Here is a 20,917-nt window from a genome sequence, read left to right as displayed (position 1 = left end):
AAGTTTTCATAGCGCGCAAACTTAATAGGTGGGGAAGGAGATTTGGTTTTGTGAATATTTTAGATGTGGATAATGTAGAAAATTTAGAGAGGGAGTTGGATCGGATTTACATAGGTAATATGAATCTCTATGTTAACATTCCTAGGTTTAGAAAAGTTGGAGTTGAACAAGAGGATGGTTTGACTATAGTATCTGCGAAACAATCTGGGCACAACCCTATGAAGTATAGGAGTAAGGAGGTAGGGAAAGCTAAGGAGGTTTAGAGACCACTTAAAGAGAAACATTCTTATTCAGATGTGGTGAGGAATTCCTTACAAGGTAATTGGAACGATCCTTCTTTTTATACACAATATCAAGTGTGGCCATGGATGGTTAATAGCATGGTAGGTTGTTTGATGTGATTCCAATAGCCATATAGAGAAAGGTTCTTGACCTTCTTAGGAATCACCTTGAGTTGGACATTGTAGAGGCACTTTTTTTAGAGTTGGATCATTGTTCTAAGACAAGAACACACCAAAAACTAGTACCAAATCCCAAACTCATTAGGATGCTCCAATTATAGTCAAATTGAACCGATTAAAGTGAAACAAAAAGCAATTGCACCGAACATATTACTTAAAGAAAGAATTGAACCGAACAAATGAGCTAGAAAAGCAAAGGAACAAGATGAATGGACAGAAATATAAAACTGTCGAACCAAAATACTCATAAAAACAGCAAGAACACCAATCCAAACTCAAGAACACAAGCTAACAAAAACAAATGAAAGAGGAGAAAGGAAGGAGAGGAGAATTGCTCATGAAGATGGAAGGATGATGGATGATCTCGCCACTAGAAGTGTGGAATGCTCCTAGATGAGAGTGATGCCGCCACTTGAGGACTCCATTGATCCATCAAGATAAGACTAGAGAAGAAGGCTCAAAAGCTCTCCAAAGTTCACTCAAAATTTGAGTAGAGTTTTCTTAGATTAATTCCAATGTGAAAAATACAAAGGGAGCACCTATATTTATAGTCCTAAGGTGCTGAAATGCAAGCTACACAATTTCAAAATTCCCCCCTAAATTCAAATGCAAGTGGCGCCTAAACCAAGACATGAGGAAGGTGTGATCCCTTCTCTCACTTTGGCACCTCCTTATTTACTCCTACACCTATCTACTAACACACCCCCCCTAAGACTCCTAACTAAAGACTAAAAGATGCTTTAACAATAGAGGTTTCTAATATTTCCCTCTAAGCACCTTTCTAAACAATATTTATTCAATACTTGGCCTTGCCCTTCATGGGATGGACTTTGGGCTTTTGTGGGCTTTGGCCTTCTTGGGCTTGGGCTTGGGCTTTATCTTTTGCAAAGATTAACAAGAAAAACTTTAAATGTGAAGGCGAATGATCTTGTTCTTCATTATAAAAAGCCACCTTTAGTTGATTCTCATCATTGTTTGTCTCCAGATCTCAACTAAGATTTGTTGTGTGACGAAATAGTTAAAGGAAGGAAGACCATGATTACACATAGGTATATACGAGATAACAAGGTGATGATAACTATTCTCACAAAACAACTTTGTTACACCGTCACTTTAAATAAATTTTAAAAAATATAGATTTAGGTTAAAACATTACTCATCACAATCTATGGAGATGACATTCGTTTTGGTAACTTTTCCTTCCTTTGTCAACTCCCGCTAGGTGCCAACTCTAGTCAAAATTCCAATTATATCTTCATAGAACACCAATCATGTTAATAATAGTAAACTTGTATTAAAAAGGTAGCAAAAATTAGCTTCAAAATTAATTTAATTAACCTACTAAAAAGTCAGTGTCAAGGCTTGGGGCAAACAGCAGTGAAAGAGGTGTCTAATGTGGTTTAATTTGTGGTACAACTTCATTAGTCATTAAAGATACCTTCGTTCCATATTGAAAGTTAATCTTATAAGCATGCTTTGTTGTTCTGTAAGATCCTAAGCTGGATGCCACACTAAACGATTGTATGGAATACACATGACCTTCAGATATCTGACTTTGGAATTTATATATAAGTGTCCTCCTGACGGATGCATGGATTCATACTCCCTAAAAACAGACATAATGAAATCAAGTTCAAAAGCAACACATTAAATATATGTATATCAGAACTCAATGTTTTATGAAAAACCTACTTGCTTATCCTGTAGCACCATCTCCAGTGAAAAAGGAATTTTCTGTTTCATGAAATCTTGCACACACCATAGTTGTAAGACTCTAACAACCACATTCCATGAATCCTTTGTTGAATTAACATCATTTAAGACATTGATAGTTTGATCCAATTTCAATATGGGCATAGTGTATTCAACGTAACAGACAAAACAGTTCTATTCAGAAAACACAATGACTGAATAAAATTTCAATCTCAATATATTCAAATGTTGATGTTCATTTAAATACGTATAGCACACCTTCAAAAATGCACTTGTTCTTCTGCTTTCCAGATTAAACTTTGCATGTGTGAGCATCGTTTTGACACCGTTAAGAAAAACCAAAGGCAAAGGTTTTCTAAAAACCACATAAATTAATGGTAAGATTTCTCCCTTGTCCTCAATTGATAGCTACAACACGTTACCTACAATAAGTCTGATATATAGAAAAGCAATTCTGCATATACTTTTTACAGCATGGGGATGCCTTCTTCAACTTTAAAAAGTATTGCATAAAATATTAGAAAGTGTGCACTGCTGTCATAAACTTCATTCAAAGACTATTATAAAACAAACAAAAATGGGACAGTTTTTGTGTTATTTTCCAAATTCAACTTTCTATTTTGTCAGCCAACTTAAACAACGTTCGGGAAAGGACACCACAAAGCTTTTGCTCTACCACCAAAAGCTTAATGAATTGGCAGCTTGGCAATTACTTTCACTTTCCATAAGTCAGAACAATGGAGCAACATTTCAGAAAAGTCAACACACATTTTTTTATGTACGAAATTGAATTTTTTATTGGAAATGTTGGTTCACTGCTGTGAGCAAATCTTGCCTACAATAGCCTCTGATCCACATTTTAGGCATGTTATTATGAACCTGAACAACTATACAAAACTTTTTTAACGCATGTCATTGAATTGCATCGATGCAGTAGTTCTAAAAAATCATAATAAGTTTGGTTCTTTGAACATTGTCAACAAAAATTGGTCTGACCAATTTGGAACACCATTCGAGAAACATCAAAGCAGATTTTTTATCTAGGAAACTGATTTTCATAGATTAGGTACCTTGGTTAAATGCTTTGATGAAGAAGCACGTATTGTACTTTATATTTATCCACATCCATTCTAAATTCAAGGTGGTGTTTATGTTATATACTTAGGATTGATATGCTCTTTATTCTTCATTTGTCTATACACCTGCATTACTATATTTAAATTATTTCCATATCTCAATATAAATAAATAAAATTCTAATTTCTTAAATGGCAATAAATCAAATGACAATAAATGTAAATCAAATAGAAACAAATCCTAATAGAATAAAAAAAACACCAATAATATTAACAGATGAACAACAAGAAATAAAAATAGCACGACTGGTTGCGGTTCAAAACAGAGAAAAAGCACTTGGAGATGAAGTTAAAATAGATGAAGTGAAAGAACAAAAACATGAAATCGTAAACATCAAACAGTGGAATAAGAAAGCATGCACACACACAAAAAAACTAAAAGATTAAAAAGGACAGAATATTACCTGTTTGGTTGCTTCCGCTTGCTTGTGAATAGTAAAAGAGATAACGGAGCAAAAGAAGATAATGAAAAAGAAGTGTTTCACATTAATATTACTATTCATTAAATTTAATTAATTAATGACATTGGAATTAAAAAGTGCACAGTAGCATAAATTAGAAATAAGAAGTCAGAAATTCTTGTTTTAATGATCTTGGAAGTGTATGTTTTAAAAACCAGAAACAACAAATATTTGAAATAATAATACTAATAATAATAAAAGTAATAATAAATAATGCATATTAAATAATAAAAATATCTAATTAATTTGAATTAAATATTGAACAAAATATATTAATTTTCTTTTTTAATTTTTTTTCAAAAAAACATGAAAATGACACGTGAAAAAAGCTTCTATTTATTTGTGCTACCTACAATTGTATTAGATTTAGATTTCTTTCATCGTCATAAAATAAATTAAAACAAGTGTAATTTAGGATGTATGTCCATTTCAAACCAAGAATCTTAAATAATATTATTTTGCATAATAAATTTTTTCTTTGAGAACCGTTAATTGTGCATAATCAATCTTTTCTTTGAGAATTGTTAGAAGTGCCAAAATATCTTCTCAAACTTGGATCAGAAGCGCCAAAATGGAAGTACACTGGATCTCCTACAGAAGTCAGAAAATATTATTAGACTAAAAAATAATATTAATAATAAACAATAATAATAAACACAAACACCATTACCTTTACAAACATTTTGAACTTGGATCAAAAACACCAAATAACACATGAGCACACGAACATTTGTAGAAAATGAATAAACATTTGCAAAAAACGAATAAACATTTACGGAAAACCCATAAAACTGAAGAAAACGAAAAAGAAGATGAAGAGAAAGAAAATAGCAACAGCCATAGCAAACTCAAAAAACCCCAATTTCAAATGAAAAACCAAAATCAAATCTTAAAATGCTCAATACAACACCGTATGTATAGTGATAGTCATTACCATTTCAAATTTCAAAACTAAACGCCATTTCTACAAATCTCTTATTGGAAAAAAGATTTTTCCATTACGCCATCTTGTGAAAAACAGTAAAGGTAGGGTTTTGTTTGTAGAGGAGAGAAGTGTAAGGGTTTCAGAGAGATAAAGGTATGAGGTTTTGAGAGAGATGGTAAAGTTGATACGACCCAAATCCATAAGAAGATGACCAAGGATGCCAACTATGAAGGGTCATCTCACCAATCAAAGGAAGACCTCATCAGTAGGAGGAATGGACAAGGTCCAGAGCACTTGAAGTTCTTCCTACTAGTCTTCTTAAAAATTTAGAAAAATGTTGTAAATAAGTTGGGCTCATTTGTAGGGGTCCAAATAGTATAAATAAGCTAGAATAAAGTGTCTTTAGCATAGTAGGGGGTGTGGGTAGCATTCTAGCTTGTTCCTAGTCCATTTGAAGGCATTTTGACCTAGTTTCTAGAAGGAGAAGCTTAGAATACGGGATTGACTTGGTCAAAACCTATGGCTGTCCACTTTTTCCCTTTTCCCATTCTACCCTATTTTCTTCTTTTCCAAGGCTCCTAAATCTATAAATAGGGAGACCTACCTCATGAATGGACAAGTTGAATAAAGAGTAAAGTTACTATACACAAATTGTGTGAGATTAGTGAGACTTGTTTCTCCTAGCTTTAGTCTTATCTTATGAGTGTTTGTGAGCTCTCAAGTGGCGGCAACATCACTTATCTTGGAGCAAATTCACCATTCCAAGTGGCGTGATCTTCTTCCCCAGATTCATCCACATAAGCTTTCATATCCTTCATCTATTCAATTCCAATTCCATTCCATTTCATTTCCTAAATATGTCTTGTGTTTGTGTTCTTGTTTCTATTCGGTTCATGCTTATTGTTTAGTGTTTCGGCTCATGCTTATTGTTTAGTTTTCTTCCATTGAATTGTTGCGTTTCAATTCTGAATTTTACCGCACCTTGATTTTTCATTCATAATCACCTATAATTGTGTTTTTCCTTTGGTCTTTTGGAAATGAACCTTCACATCTAACACTTGTTAAGTTAATGTCTAGTGAGAATTTTCCTTAGGCTTCTCACCTATATTTGTCCTAAAAATCTAAATCTAAGTAAAGTGTCATTAATCAAATGAACAATCCTAAAATAAAAGCGGAGTGAGAAATCGCAAATTCAAATTCAAAAAGCATTACCTGAAAATGGTACTCTATGATTTATCTGCAACATCGATTGGATTTTGCATTACACAACGATACACGAGAAAGGAAAAGTGGAAGGCAGTGCCAATAGAAAAAATATGAAACCCTATTACGAAAACCTAATTTTTTGCAGAGAAGAGGAATTGAGGAGAAGAGGAATTAGGTTGATTCTTGAATTTTAGCCCAATTAAATGAAAAAGCATCATTTTTTGACACGTGTCGACCTTTGAGCCCAACTGAATGAGAGAGCATCCGCTTGTGACATGTGTCCACCTTTCTTCTTTAAGTAATTTTCTTTTTTAATTTTTTTTCCAAAACAACGTGAAAATGACACGTGGAAAAAGCTTATGTTTGTGCTACCTATGATTGTATTAGATTTAGATTTAGAATGTATGTCCATTTCAAACCAAACATCTTAAATAATATTATTTTGCATAATCAATCTTTCCTTTGAGAACTGTTAATTGTGCATAATCAATCTTTTCTTTAAAAACTGTTAGAAGCACCACAATACCTTCTGAAACTTGGAACAGAAGCGCCAAAATGGAACTACACTAGATCTTCTGCAAAATTTCGAAAGTATCATTAGACTAAATAATAATATTAATAATAAACACGAACACCATTACCTTTACAAACCTTTTGAACTTGGATCAAAACCACAAATAACACACAAACACCATTACCTTTATAAACCTTTTAAACTTGGATCAAAAACACCAAATAACACATGAACACACGAACATTTGTAGAAAATGAATAAACATTTGCAGAAAATGAATAAACATTTGCGGAAAACTGATAAAACAGAAGAAAACGAAAAATAAGAGGAAGAGGAAGAAAATAGTAACAGCCATAGCAAACTCAGAAAACTCCAATTTCAAATAAAAACGAAAAAACCAAAATGAAATCATAAAATGCTCAATACAACACCGTATATATAGTGATAGTCATTACCTTTTCAAATTTCAAAACTAAGCGTCATTTCTACAAATCACTTATTGGAAAAAAGAGTTTTCCATTACGTCATCTTCACAGTTGCCGAAATTGTGAAAAAACATTAAAGGTGGGGTTTTGTTTGCGGAGGAGAGAAGTGTGAGGGTTTCATAGAGATAAAGGTATGAGGGTTTGAGAGAGAGGGTAAAGCAGAGTGAGAAATCGCAAATTCAAATTCAAAATGCATTACCTGAAAATGGTGCTCTGTGATTTATCTACGACATCTACTAGATTTTGCATTGCTCAGTGATACACAGGAAAGGAAAAATGGAAGGCAATGCTAGCAGAAAAAATTTGAAACCCTATTACGAAACCCTAATTTTTGCAGAGAAGATGAATTGGGTTAGTTCTTGAATTTTAGCCCAACTAAATGAGAGAGCATCAATTTTTGACATGTGTCGACCTTTGAACCCAGTTGAATGAGAGAGCATCCGCTTGTGACATGTGTCCACCTTTCTTCTTTAAGTAATTTTCTTTTTAATTTTTGTTTTCCTAAAAAACTCTAGAATGACACGTGGAAAAAGCTTCTATTTGTGCTACCTACAATTGTATTAGATTTAGATTTAAGATGTATGTCCATTTCAAACCAAGCATCTTAAATAATATTATTTTGCGTAATTAATCTTTTCTTTGAGATCTGTTAATTGTTCATAATCAATATTTTCTTTGGGAACTGTTAAAAGCGTCAAAATACCTTTTGAAACTTGGATCAGAAGCGCCAAAATGGAACTACACTGGATCTCCTGCAAAAGTTAGAAAGTATCATTAGACTATAAAATAATATTAATAATAAACAATAATAATAAACACAAAACACCATTATCTTTACAAACCTTTTGAACTTGGATCAAAAACACCAAATAACACATGAACACACGAATTTGCAAAAAACGAATAAACATTTGCGGAAAACCCATAAAACTGAAGTAAACGAAAAAGAAGAAGAAGAAAAAGAAAATAGCAACAGCCATAGCAAACTCAGAAAACCCCAATTTCAAATGAAAAACCAAAAAACCAAAATCAAATCATAAAATGCTCAATACAACACCATATATATAGTGATAGTCATTACCATTTCAAATTTTAAAACTAAGCGCTACAAATCTCTTATTGGAAAAAAGAGTTTTCCCATTACGCCATCTTCATAGTTGTTGTAATTGTGCAAAACATTAAAGGTAGGGTTTTGTTTGCAGAGGAGAGAAGTGTGAGGGTTTTAGAGAGAATTAGGGTTTCAGAGAGATAAAGGTATGAGGGTTTGAGAGAGAAGGTAAAGTCGAGTGAGAAATCGCAAATTCAAATTCAAAAAGCATTACCTGAAAATTGTGCTATGTGATTTATCTGCAACATCTTCCAGATTTTGCATTTCACACCGATACACGAAAAGGAAAAATGGAAGACAGTGCCAGCAGAAAAAATCTGAAACCATATTACGAAACCCTAATTTTGGCAAAGAAGAGGAATTGGGTCGATTCTTGAATTGTAGCTCAACTAAATGAGAGAGAATCAATTTTTGACACGTGTCAACCTTTGAGCCCAGCTAAATGAGAGAACATCCTCTTGTGACACGTGTCCACCTTTCTTCTTTAAATTTTTTTCTTTTTAAATTTTTTTTTTCCAAAAAACGTGAAAATGACACGTGAAAAAAGCTTTCGTTTGTGCTATTACAATTGTATTAAATTTAGATTAGGTGATAAATTAATGTTTTAAAACAAAAGAAAGTTTCTTCATTTTTTAAAAAATGGAATTTCAATACGATTTGAAAAAACATTAATGAATCAAATTTACTCTAAAATAATTAATACATTAGAATGTCTATATATAGTTGTTCTAAAATTATCAATTAGATGTAAGAAAAATGAAGAATCAAAAGGAATCTACCATTTCTTTTATGTGGTAATCCCCAAACCGACCTTTATATCTTTCAAAATTTGAAGCCATTCCTTCTTGGACACTCACATCACCTCAAAACATATTTGAAACACGTGTACTTCATTCTCATCAACCCACTTTCTGCTCTTTCTGTCATTCCTTCTCCGACACACATTTATTGGAAACACATTGACCCTTAAGGTTTAAAAGCAAGAAAAATAATTTAATAAATGGGTGAATAAAATTCAAGCCACCACAAACCAAGGAGGTGGAAATTAAATAGATGAAGGAAAGCACATTAAAACCTACATCATACTCTCGAATTTTTAATTTTTAATTGCGTATTTAACTTTCCCTTTGTTTCTCATGGTTGAAATCAAAATATTAAAAGAAATAACAATGGATTTTGAGTATTTGGTTGATAGCAAAAGAGTATCCACGTTTGACATTATTGATCATGAACTCGGGAAATGAGTGGGATTTATCACAATTGATTATGACAAGAACCATAATAAAGAAGAAAAAAAGCCTTGTTTCTTTCCTTGTTCAAAGGGATCTAAAGTGAAAAAAGGGAGAAAGAGATAGAAGAAGCATGAACTTTGGAGAAAAGGCAATAGATGGAAGAAGAAAAGGAAATAACGAAGGAAGGTTGAGAGGAAAAAGTAAAGATAAAATTAAAACACATGCTCCCATTGATGATGATAGGTGTAGGTGTTTAGAATAATTCCATGTATATTTTGTAGGGCTTTTAGAAGAATATGAATTCGTTGATATGATTTTTCTCATAAAGATTTATCTAAAAAAAATTAATATTTTGTATACGGGTTAAAATATTCTTCAAATATTTTAATATATTTATTTATTATTTATCGATTAAAAGAAAAAATTCTATAAAAAAATTAAAAGAAAAAAAAAATAGAAGGAATAAAAAAAGTTGAATACGTAATTTGTATCCGTTTTGATCTTTGAGGTATTGGATACAAAATCCATATTCGGACGATAATAAACTTGTAAAACTTCAAGATTCTGATTCCATCAGTGATAAGGATCGTGAGGGGATTTCTTTTTCTTCCTACAAAATCATAACGTGAAGTTAATCACAAAGATTAAGAATAAATTATAGCGTTTAATACTCATATTTTCACTATCAAAATAAGTTTATGCTGTGATGCAATCATTAATACTGTTAATATAATTTTTAAAGTAATTGCTAAAAATACAAATTTATTATATATAATGTTTTGCGGTAAATAAAAATATAAATTTTTATGTTGTCAGTGTAAATTGACTTGTTAATAATCTTTATTTAGTACTAGCAGGGACACAGACACTTGTGCGGGTGTATCTGCATTTTTTATTTTTACTATTTTTATATTTTTATAATTTTAATAAATATTAAATTATATGTGAAGATATATAAATTATTTAATGCACCATTGATAATAGTTTTATTAAGATTTTATGTCAATTTTTTTATATTTTTATTTTATTGTTTTTGAATATTAAATTTTGATTTAACTTGGGTGTAATCTTGAACTTTGTAAGGTTATCAAGATTAAAATTAAGGTTTAAAAAAAAATGGACTAGCAAACAATGTCAAAACATAATGCAAATGGTTGTATGTTGGAAGTTGTAGAATCTATCACCATATCAATTGAATCCACATCTTCCATGGCAAAGAAGTTGAAAAAAATAAAATAATAAACTAAATACAAATTACAAAACTTCCAACTTATGTAATATCTAATAGATCAAAACACTAGTAGACATAAAAACTTTGCCCGCAAAGCTGGGCTTAGGATTCATACAAAAATATAAAAAAATTAAGAAAGCAATAGAAACAAAAATGTTCAAATCCTATAACAATGAGACACGTCTCTGCTTCGAACAATGGTGGTTGTTGTTGTACAATGGTGATTGAAGAGGGACTAAGATGGGTGAGAGTAGGAAAAGAACATGGAGCGTGAAGAAAGAGGGTTCAAAATGTGTCAAAATTTATGAGCATTTTTTTTTCTTTGGATGCAACGGGTGAAAATTACTCCTTATAAGGAAGTGAAAGAAAGTGGTAACCGCTCAAAGGGAGTGGATGTAACTGGTGAACTCCTTCCTAAGAAAGTGGATGTAAATGGTGACGGTGAAAACTACGGAAGAAAGTGGTAACCGCTCAGTAATAATCAAATTGTTCACGTTTGGCCACTACTCACATTTCCTAATATTTATTTATCTCTTATAAAACAGACACTCCCTCTCATTATGCAATTAATTTTCAAAATAAATTATCTATTTCCATTCAAATGGTTGCTCCATTTATTTCAAATATTTTATTAAATTTATTTCTCTCTCATTATGCAATTAATTTTCAAAACAAATTATATCTTTCAATTCATAACCACTCATTCACCTCTCTTTCAATTCATAATCGTTCCTTCACCTCTCTTTCAATTCATAAAGTTCATCCACGTCTCTTTCAATTCAAAACCGCTTTTTCACCTATCTTTCAATTCAAAACCGTCTCACTACGTATACCAAATATTGTAGAAAAAATAAGAAATGACACAATGACCATAATACAATAATAAAATTAAATATTAATATAAGGATAAAATGGGAAAAAAATTAAGAGCAGTTAAGGGGAATAAGAAATGATACAATGACCATAATACAATAATAAAATTAAATATTAATATAAGTATAAAATAGAAAAAAAAATTAATAGCAGTTAAGAGGATTATATATAGGTATAGATATGCACATTTTCACTTTTAATAGATATATTCTTAAAATTTTATTTTCTATTTTTTTAATTCTTAAATATGTAGCTATGAAATTGACTGGTTAATACTAAATAAATATACACACAATTTTTTTCAAAAGGATAATATGTCAATATTTAAAATTCCCCGTTTAATCACACTTTTGCTTCATTATCTATATTTAAAGCTTTATCAATATTGTTTTAAATCAATTGACAGAGATGTTTTTTATTAGCTACTGAGAAATTTGTTTGACTTCACTAATCATGTTTTAAACAATTGCTTTTTTTACTAATTTTTAAGGTTCTTTTAGACGCTTTAGTTTATAATTTTTTATATTTATTTTTTATCCTTAAACTATTTATTTAATTTCTATTTTTATATAAAATATGTTTTATTATATATATTCCACTTCCACTCATAAAGATAAAAAAAATTATTACTTTTTATACAAGATATTTTTTCTTTTAATTGCATAACATTTTCATAGCCATAAGTAATAATTATTTTTTTTATATTTTATTGTTTATTTTAACCATTACATTGTTTACAGTATTTATTTTATTCTTAATAAATTTCAAGATATTAATATTAATATATGATAAAAAAAATTATGTTACGCATTAATTAACTATGAAATTATAGATATATGACATGTTAATTTTTATATTTGATTTATTTTTTAAAATTAATTTATTAACCTCTAATGTTGACTTTAGAAGAGGTTATAGTGCTGATAAAATTAGTTCAACTGTCATTATTTTATTTGCATACAATAAATTGTGATATTTTATATATATATATATATATATATATATATATATAATATAACATAATATATTGTAATGTAAATTAATAGCTATTCATAATCAAAATAAACAGATAATCAAAATAAATATTAATATTCAGAAGACAAAAATTCTTCACTAAGGGTATAAAGGACTTTTTACATAGTGTTGTTGGGTGTGTCAAAAATGGTATCGTGCCGGGAGAAATAGTCGTTGCTAGGTTGCAATTTGTTTAATCCCAAATCTTGTTTCACTTTTTTTTCTTAAAGGTTTGATAAAAAAAAATTTATTATAGTAGAATAATTTTAAAATTATATTATTTCATATCAAAGTTGTAAACTAAACTCATTCACTCGATGAGAAAACTTTGTGAATACAAAGATAAAGACAGTAAATATACAATTTCTATACATGCATGAGCTTACTCTTAATATTATAGTCCAATCTCATAGTTCATTCACTAGTAATGCAACTACACTGAATAATATCACCACATTATTCACTCAAACTGATTGATGCTTTTGCTTTGGTAGTTCACTAGAGTCAGGACTTGTCTGCCAAAACTTAAAGTTCAAAGATCTTCTTTCCAGCATGTTCTCCACTTCCTCAATTGGAAGTCCTTTGGTTTCTGGCACAAAAATAATGACAAAGATAATGGCTGCAACACTGATGAATATGAATATCATGAATGTAGATGAGGTCCCAATGGCTTGTGTCAAGGACAGAAAGGACTGGGCCACAATCAGATTTGAAACCCAATTGGAGGTAGATGCCATTCCTCCACAGATTCCTCTGTACCTTAAGGGATAAATCTCAGAGTTCACAACCCATGGAACAGTTCCCATCCCTGGTGAGAAGAATATTATGTAGAGTCCTAGGCCAATTAAAGCAAGCCATCCATATTTACTAGGACATCCCCTACTGTACCATAGCCTCTCCTCTTTATGGCACTCATCTTCTGTTCTCTCATTGGAAATCAAGCATGCACCAGGTAAGAGCTGCACAATAATTCAAGTAGTGTTTGGAATTAGGACTCAAGAAAAATATATGAACAGTTTGTAACTCCAAACAAAAAAACTATGACCATTTTCATAAGTTGATGCTATAATTACTATAGTTTGGTAACATCATGTTGAATAAAGTCTAGTACTAACAAGAAGTTTTATGAATTATGATAATCAAGAAGATTATGATGAATCTTTTGTTGTTGAGTAGCATGATATAGTCCTATCAGATGACAAATTTGTGTCTCTTTTTTGGCCTTATCCTACACAAGGGAGGATCCAAAGTTGAATCAGAAAACCTTATGATGATACTAACATGAGGGTTGATGAGACATTTACCTTATTGGCTCTAGAAGCACAAAAGCCACACTCTGGAGAAGCCTTGAGGCATGTCATGCAATCCCATTGAGAAGGGTTCATGGTTGTGGTGTAACCAGGGCAGGTATTGTTGAAGTGAGAGGTTTCAACTGTGCTAACCATTGGGGAGTGAGTTGTGGTCTGATGAAAAACAACAGTTAAAACAACAAGGGAAACTACTACACCACACAAACTGAACAACAGAAGCTTCCTCCTCCCAGTCTTGTCAATGAAATATATGCTCAAAATAGAGCCAAATGCATTTAGCCCTGCAGTGACAAGTGAAAGAAGTAGTGCAACCCTATTGGATGCAAAACCAGCTAACTGAATAATGGTGGGGCTGTAGTACATGACAGTGTTAATCCCCACAAACTGTTGGAAGATTTGAAGGCCCATTCCTGCGTATAGACCTCTTCTCACAGTCTTGGTTTTCAGTAGTTTCATTATGCTGACTTTGTCAGAAGCTGAAGCTTCCCTGATTTCCATTTCAACTGATTCCTTCAAAGCATTGATCTCATCTTCAACATCTTGGGGAGGGTAAATCCTCCTCAAAATTTCTTTAGCTTCTTCTTCTTTTCCCTGTTAAATACCAGAAAGATAGACAAGTGAATACATATTTTTTACCAGAAAAAATAAATCACCAGTACTACTAACCTTTCTAAACAACCAGCGAGGTGATTCTGGGAGAAAAGCCATTAATAGGATTTGTGTCAAAGCTGGTACTGCTGCAACTCCTAACATCCACCTCCATGTTCCTGGTGCCTGAATAAATGACATAGAATGATCAACTTTGTAAAGCTATGGTATTAAGAAGTAATTGAATTATAGGATGAGATTTTCACTCACTGAAATCATTTGTTTAGGCATGCTTATTTTAAGGATACATTCCATCATTGAGCTCACAAATCAAAATATGACATGCAATGTTTTTATAAAGAAACATTAACACACACACTATATGAATGCCAACAATAACTCTCTTTAAAACAATTTTAACACACTCTTTTTTGTTCATGAATTACAAAATTACAAGTGAGACTTTTAAGGAAAAGCAAGACTGATGTCATTTTCAAAATGATTGTTCATGAAAAATGCTAAATTGGAATTGAACAGTATATGGAGAATAGTGTTCTCACAGTAGTGAAGGCCAAGTTGATGAGATAGGAAAGGAATTGTCCTCCAGTGATGAGAAATCCATTCAGACTAACAAGGGCTCCTCGAACTCTGGTTGGTGATGCTTCTGAGATGTATAAAGGGGATGCCATTGAGGCCATTCCAACACCAAGGCCAACAAAAACTCGACCAACAATTAGAGTTGCTGGGTTCATTGCACTAGCCATCACAATAGACCCAATTAAAAACAGGGCATCTGCTACAACAATTGACTTTTTTCTTCCAAATCTATCGTTCATCCATCCACCAACTGAAGCTCCTATGATTGCTCCTGCAAGTGCCGTACTCACTATTGCTTCCTGTTTTATGAACATCAAGTTTCAACCATTGTTACCATTACGATTAAACTAACTTAACAACTCAAGTCATTATAATCAAACTCTTCCAATATTAACCAAATATAAAAAAGTTATGGGTAGACATTTATGGATTTAGACAAATTTATTCATAATGACTTCTTAAGAGAGAAAAACTAATTTCTTCATTTGTATTTTTTTTAATGATTTTATTACAAAATAATAAGAAAGAAATAGGGAAAACATCTAACTTTTTTTATAAGGTAAAATTAGTTTATGTATAGATTAATTTGTAGAAGTTTTTTACCTAAAATTTTATTATTAGTTTATATAATTATTGTTTAAAAATGTGGGTGATATCTATTTTAACAGTCACACAAAAATATATTTACACAAAAAAGGGGAAAAAAACTAATTACATGAGTTGTTTTCATCTTGTTTTATCTAACATGATACTATTTTTTAATTGTACACAAAAATATCAAGGTTTTCTTTATTAAGTTGATTAAATTATAAGAAAACCGTTATTACTTTAAATTCATAGTAATAACAGAGACAAGGAGAAAAATATTTGACAAGAAAAAAATTAATTGATTATAAGCTTAGAAATGTCACAAACATTTGGGAAAAGTTGTTAATGGTATTAATAAAATAATTGTTGATGGCAAAAACCTAACCTAAATTATGTGATGGGCCTAAAATATTTTTCTACAAGAATATTTAGGTTATTTGTTTAAATACTGTTTTTCCATATTATGCACATTCGAGTTTCGTGTTCCTCTAAATTTAGAGTTATTTTGGGACCACACACGTGTGGCCTATATTCAAAGTTGAGATTGGGGACCACAAAGATTAGTGCAAACCTAAAATGTTTATTTTGTTGCAATAAAATAAAAAATATTTTAATTAAATACTAATGACTATGCTATATACAATATTTTAATTTTGTTAATTCCGTACTACAATGTGAATTTACTAGTTCAATTTTAATCTTTGTTTTTAAGATTATGTTAACATCCTTATGATAGATATTGAGATAATTTATCCTTAAACTTTTGAGTTAATTTCTAATAACAACCTTTACATTCCTAAGTCTTACACATTCTAAGAGTTTAATATATTTTCATTTTGTGTAATTATTTTGCATGATTAATTAATGAGAATTATGTGTAATATGGATTTTAAAATAGCTGTTATCAAAGTTATCAAACTTTTGATAGTCATAAATTATAAATCGATAATGATTGTAAAGACACTTTTCACTATGATTGTATTTTCTCTTATTATATAATGTTGCTTTTCAAAAAGGTTTTTTTGGGTACAACATATAAAAAAAGAATTAAAATATTGATTAAAAAAGTTTGATTTTTTAATGTATACTAATTTTATTTTTTTTAATCAGATTTTTAAAAGGAAATTGTGGTAATTTTTCACTCCTAAATTAATTTTTAAATTTTTTTTTATATTCTTTCTTAATTTTTATTCCCTCTCTTTTTATTATGCTATATATTAAAAAATTTATTGGTAATTTTTATAAGACACTTTATAATTTTTATAATTTGAAGGATTAGGATGAAGAGGATTTTGAAAGATATAAATAAAGAAGGTTAATCTGATATATTAATAATATATTTATTAAAAAACTCAATTAATTTTTTTATATTTACTAATATTTTTAACTTTATACATTCCAATTTCAATTTATAGGTTTTTTATTATTTTTTATGTTCTAAAATTGGTTAATGAAAAGATTAATTGTTCAGATCATCTTTATAGAAGTCACATTATTAGGGTTTAAATACAATTTTTTACCCTTATGGGACCATTCTCCTAAATTAACACTCACTATGGTAATTTCAGTGAAGAAGCAGGGGCATTAATGTCCATAAAAAAATTTGAGAAGAAACTAGAAATGGAGATTACCTGCAGCCATGTCTTTGTATCCACCTCTTTGAAATCATCTCTGATATACAAAAGAGCTCCAGATATAACTCCTGTGCATAACCACACACATCAATATTTTAAGTTTAATTTACTTCTAAGTCAATTTATAATCATAGTTTTGTAAAATTAATTAAGTTAATCTAAAAAATTGACTTGTTTCAGTAATTTGTTACCAGTATCGTAGCCAAAGAGAAAGCCTCCAATTCCAGCAGAGAGAGCAAGGCGAAGAACATAAGGATTTTTCCATGAAAGAGACAGACATTCTCTGAAGGCAGAGACATCAGCTTCTGCTACTCCTCCTTCCATCTTCGACAACACAAGCTTATTATTAGGTTCCTGTTCTTTCTTTTTCAACCACAAATACAACGTTTGCTAGAAAATTCTGTGTCAGTGTGTGTCTGAGAGAGAGAGAGAGAGAGAGAGGAGAGGAGAGAGAGGAGAGAGAGAGAGGAGAGAGAGAGAGAGAGAGAGAGAGAGAGAGAGAGAGAGAGAGAGAGAGAGAGAGAGAGAGAGAGAGAGAGGAGAGAGAGAGAGAGAGAGAGAGAGAGAGAGAGAGAGAGAGAGAGAGAGAGAGAGAGAGAGAGAGAGAGAGAGAGAGAGAGAGAGAGAGAGAGAGAGAGAGAGAGAGAGAGAGAGAGAGAGAGAGAGAGAGAGAGAGAGAGAGAGAGAGAGAGAGAGAGAGGAGAGAGAGAGAGAGAGAGAGAGAGAGAGAGAGGAGAGAGAGAGAGAGAGAGAGAGGAGAGAGAGAGGGAGAGAGAGAGAGAGAGAGAGAGAGGGAGAGAGAGAGAGAGAGAGAGGGAGAGAGAGAGAGAGAGAGAGGAGAGAGAGAGAGAGAGAGAGAGAGAGAGAGAGAGAGAGAGAGAGAGAGAGAGAGAGAGAGAGAGAGAGGGAGAGAGAGGAGAGAGAGAGAGAGAGAGAGAGAGAGGAGAGAGAGAGAGAGAGAGAGAGAGAGAGAGAGGGAGAGAGAGAGAGAGAGAGAGAGAGAGAGAGAGAGAGGGAGAGAGAGAGAGAGAGGGAGAGAGAGAGAGAGAGAGAGAGAGAGAGAGAGAGAGAGAGAGAGAGGAGAGAGAGAGAGAGAGAGAGAGAGAGAGAGAGAGAAATTATTTTGAGATAAGATGAGTGAGCTGAAATAGCATATTTATAGAGAAACTTACATACAAATATACAATTTGGAATTTTCTATCATGTAAGAAGAATAATGTTGAAAATCCTACCTCGGATATACATTATTAAAATTGCAATATACTACACCATCTCCATTTTTATATGTAAAAAGTGTATTTTTTAAATATTATTTTAAAATAAATTTAATTCAATAAAAACAAAATACGAAAACCAAAAAAAGACTCAAATATCAAACAAACAAATGTGTCTATTACGAAGTGGACTTTAAGTGCCAACTCGTGCATGAGACTATATATTATGGGTGGTCCGATAGCGGCCCGATAGCGGGTGGCACGATAGGCCCAACACAAACAATCGCTAGGATAGGCTCGAAATGGTTCTGATACCATATTGCGAAGTGGACTTTAAGCTTAACTCAACCCCATAAAACCGACTCATAGGATTGAGGTTTGCACCCACTTATATACAATGAAAGGCTCTAATCTCTAATAGATGTGGGATCTCCAACAGTGTCATAAAAAAAATCGCCCGTACAAACCTTACATCTAACACATAATAATATATCCAGAAATATAAGTTGCTTTTAAAATATATAGATAAAAGGAAAGTAAAACTTTTGAATGGAATTTTTTTTTTTTCAACTATTACATATATGTTAATAAGAATCTTATAGAGAATACACTTTTATCTTTATTTACTATAATAGCATGATTTACTTTATAAATATTAGAATTTAGTTCTTCAAAAACTGAAATTTAACCTTCTGTTGATTAATAATAAGAAAAAGAATTTGTTGGAACCAAATTCTAAGCACTACTTTAGTAAATAAAGATAAAAGTGTGGTAACTGAGCAATTTTTATTGGTATATGTGTTAATTGGAAAAAAAAATGGAAACATGTTTTATGTGGAAAGTTTAGCCTTCTTATGTAGCCGACACTGGAGGAATAGTGCGTGACAATGCAACATTTGTCATGTTTAAAATAAATGCACTTTTGTTAAAATAAAATAAGAGAAAAAAATTAAGTACTATTGATTTTATAAAAACAATATAAATATTATACGTGATGTAATGTCATAAAAAAAAGATAAGCAATATAGATTTTAATTACATGCGTAAAAATAAAGGTTTCTATGAATCGTTGATTTTCTTTTTTCTTTTATTGTGTATTTGTGTCTTAACATGATTTTAATCATGAGTCCTAGTGCATATACGAGTAATAGTGGTTACAATAGCATGAAAATGTTTATGGCTCGGTTTAGACTATTTTAGAAATATAAAGCTATTTAATCATTATCTTGTGTTTGAATGCGATTTAATCATGAAAATAGACAAACAATGCATTAGTTGAAACTAATTGAGTTAATCCGATTCAACATGATTTTTTTGCCATTGGAATTTGGCTTTTATTCTTTTTAAGAATACTGGTTTTTTAAGAAAACGTCCAATACATATAAAAAGTATTTTAAATCACAACATGTGATCCAAATTCTAAATAAGTGGTAAAATCATCTAAAGCATTTTACAAATATAAATGCATGCCCATATATAAATTTAACAATTTAAAATTGATGAACTCTATCTCGTTAAAAACTAATTAATATATTAGTATTAAAAATAAGAATTTTTCAAGTTTATATTGATATATTTATGTTTGTTTTTCAAATAAATTTATTTTGATGGTTAGTTAAACGGTCTATTCTAGTTATTAGAGAAGAATCTAGAGTTAATTGTTCCAACAAATTGTTTGTTCAATATTGGTACGAAAGAAGACTCAAGTTAGGATAGAGATTTGTTGAATTTTTTCTTTTATTTATTACATGGTCTGGTAGTAGCATCTAGTTGTGTGTTTGATAGGTGAATCATTTGTCTTTTGAGGTATTAACATTTGTTCTAGATTGTTGTTTGACATTATTCAATGAGTTAGTTAGACTTTCTATTTTTCTTTTATGTAGATAGTTATATGATGCAACTAGTACATATATGTATAACTGTAACTAACTAAAGCCTTGTCAGATAATATGTGATTATTCATTGTTGATCATTCTATTATTTTATCTTTCTTGTTTAGGCATGTGTATGTTGTTTCTATATTCTCTTCATCAAGAACGTTATAGAGAATTATCATTGTTTCTCTTATTTCTTTTCTTTCCTTATGCATTATTCCTGCTCTCTCATTGATATTTCATTAATGTGTTTATGAGCTTCTTGATCTTTAATACCTAATAAACAGTATTCCAAATCTCAATGTTATTTCACTAATATTTTTTTAATTCATTATTGTTTGTGAAGCAACTTGTCAAACCTTTGTGTTTGCTTGTGATTCTCCAATGAATGCATAAATATTTCTTGAAGCAAACTATTGGAAGTTGGAAGCCAATTTTTTTTATCAGGTGGCTTGTAATTGGAGTTTTATCCATTAATGTACCACCATTGGTTGCATTTATTATGTCTCTATCCATATGATTAAGTCATTCATAAAAGTATTGTATTATAAGTTCACCATTAATTTGGTTGTGTGGATAACTTACACACAATCTCTTGAATCTCTCTCAGTGTTCATATAATGTCTATGTATCTAGCTGATATATGCCACATATTTTTTTCTATTTGAAGTAACTTTGGATGGAGCAAAAAAAATCTAAAGGAAAAATCTCTTCATATTATCCCAGCTAGTGACAGAACAAAAAGGAGGGTAGT

At 31.0% G+C, this 20,917-nt stretch overlaps 1 protein-coding gene and 1 long non-coding RNA gene across 2 annotated transcripts; both read right to left on the bottom strand.

Moving 5' to 3' along the window:
• Positions 1-4,198: 4,198 nt before the first annotated feature.
• LOC137822872 (uncharacterized) lies at positions 4,199-8,386 on the bottom strand. The gene is made up of 4 exons (XR_011083014.1): positions 8,223-8,386; positions 7,604-7,652; positions 6,428-6,476; positions 4,199-4,361 (listed from the first exon to the last, which is right to left on the bottom strand). It is a non-coding gene; the product is annotated as an uncharacterized lncRNA (long non-coding RNA).
• Positions 8,387-12,676: 4,290 nt separating this feature from the next.
• LOC137821310 (probable inositol transporter 2) lies at positions 12,677-17,523 on the bottom strand. Its single transcript, XM_068625830.1, has 6 exons — positions 17,267-17,523; positions 17,073-17,143; positions 14,817-15,152; positions 14,335-14,442; positions 13,663-14,259; positions 12,677-13,317 (listed from the first exon to the last, which is right to left on the bottom strand). The coding sequence occupies exons 1-6, from the start codon at positions 17,397-17,399 to the stop codon at positions 12,823-12,825; spliced, it is 1,740 nt and encodes a 579-aa protein (XP_068481931.1). The 5' UTR covers positions 17,400-17,523; the 3' UTR covers positions 12,677-12,822.
• Between the last annotated feature and the right edge of the window lie 3,394 nt (positions 17,524-20,917).

Source organism: Phaseolus vulgaris, chromosome 9 (assembly GCF_000499845.2).
Source record: "Phaseolus vulgaris cultivar G19833 chromosome 9, P. vulgaris v2.0, whole genome shotgun sequence".
Lineage (NCBI taxonomy): Eukaryota > Viridiplantae > Streptophyta > Magnoliopsida > Fabales > Fabaceae > Phaseolus > Phaseolus vulgaris.
The sequence above is the reverse complement of the archived record's forward strand: the minus strand, read 5'-3'. Positions and strand labels throughout refer to the sequence as shown.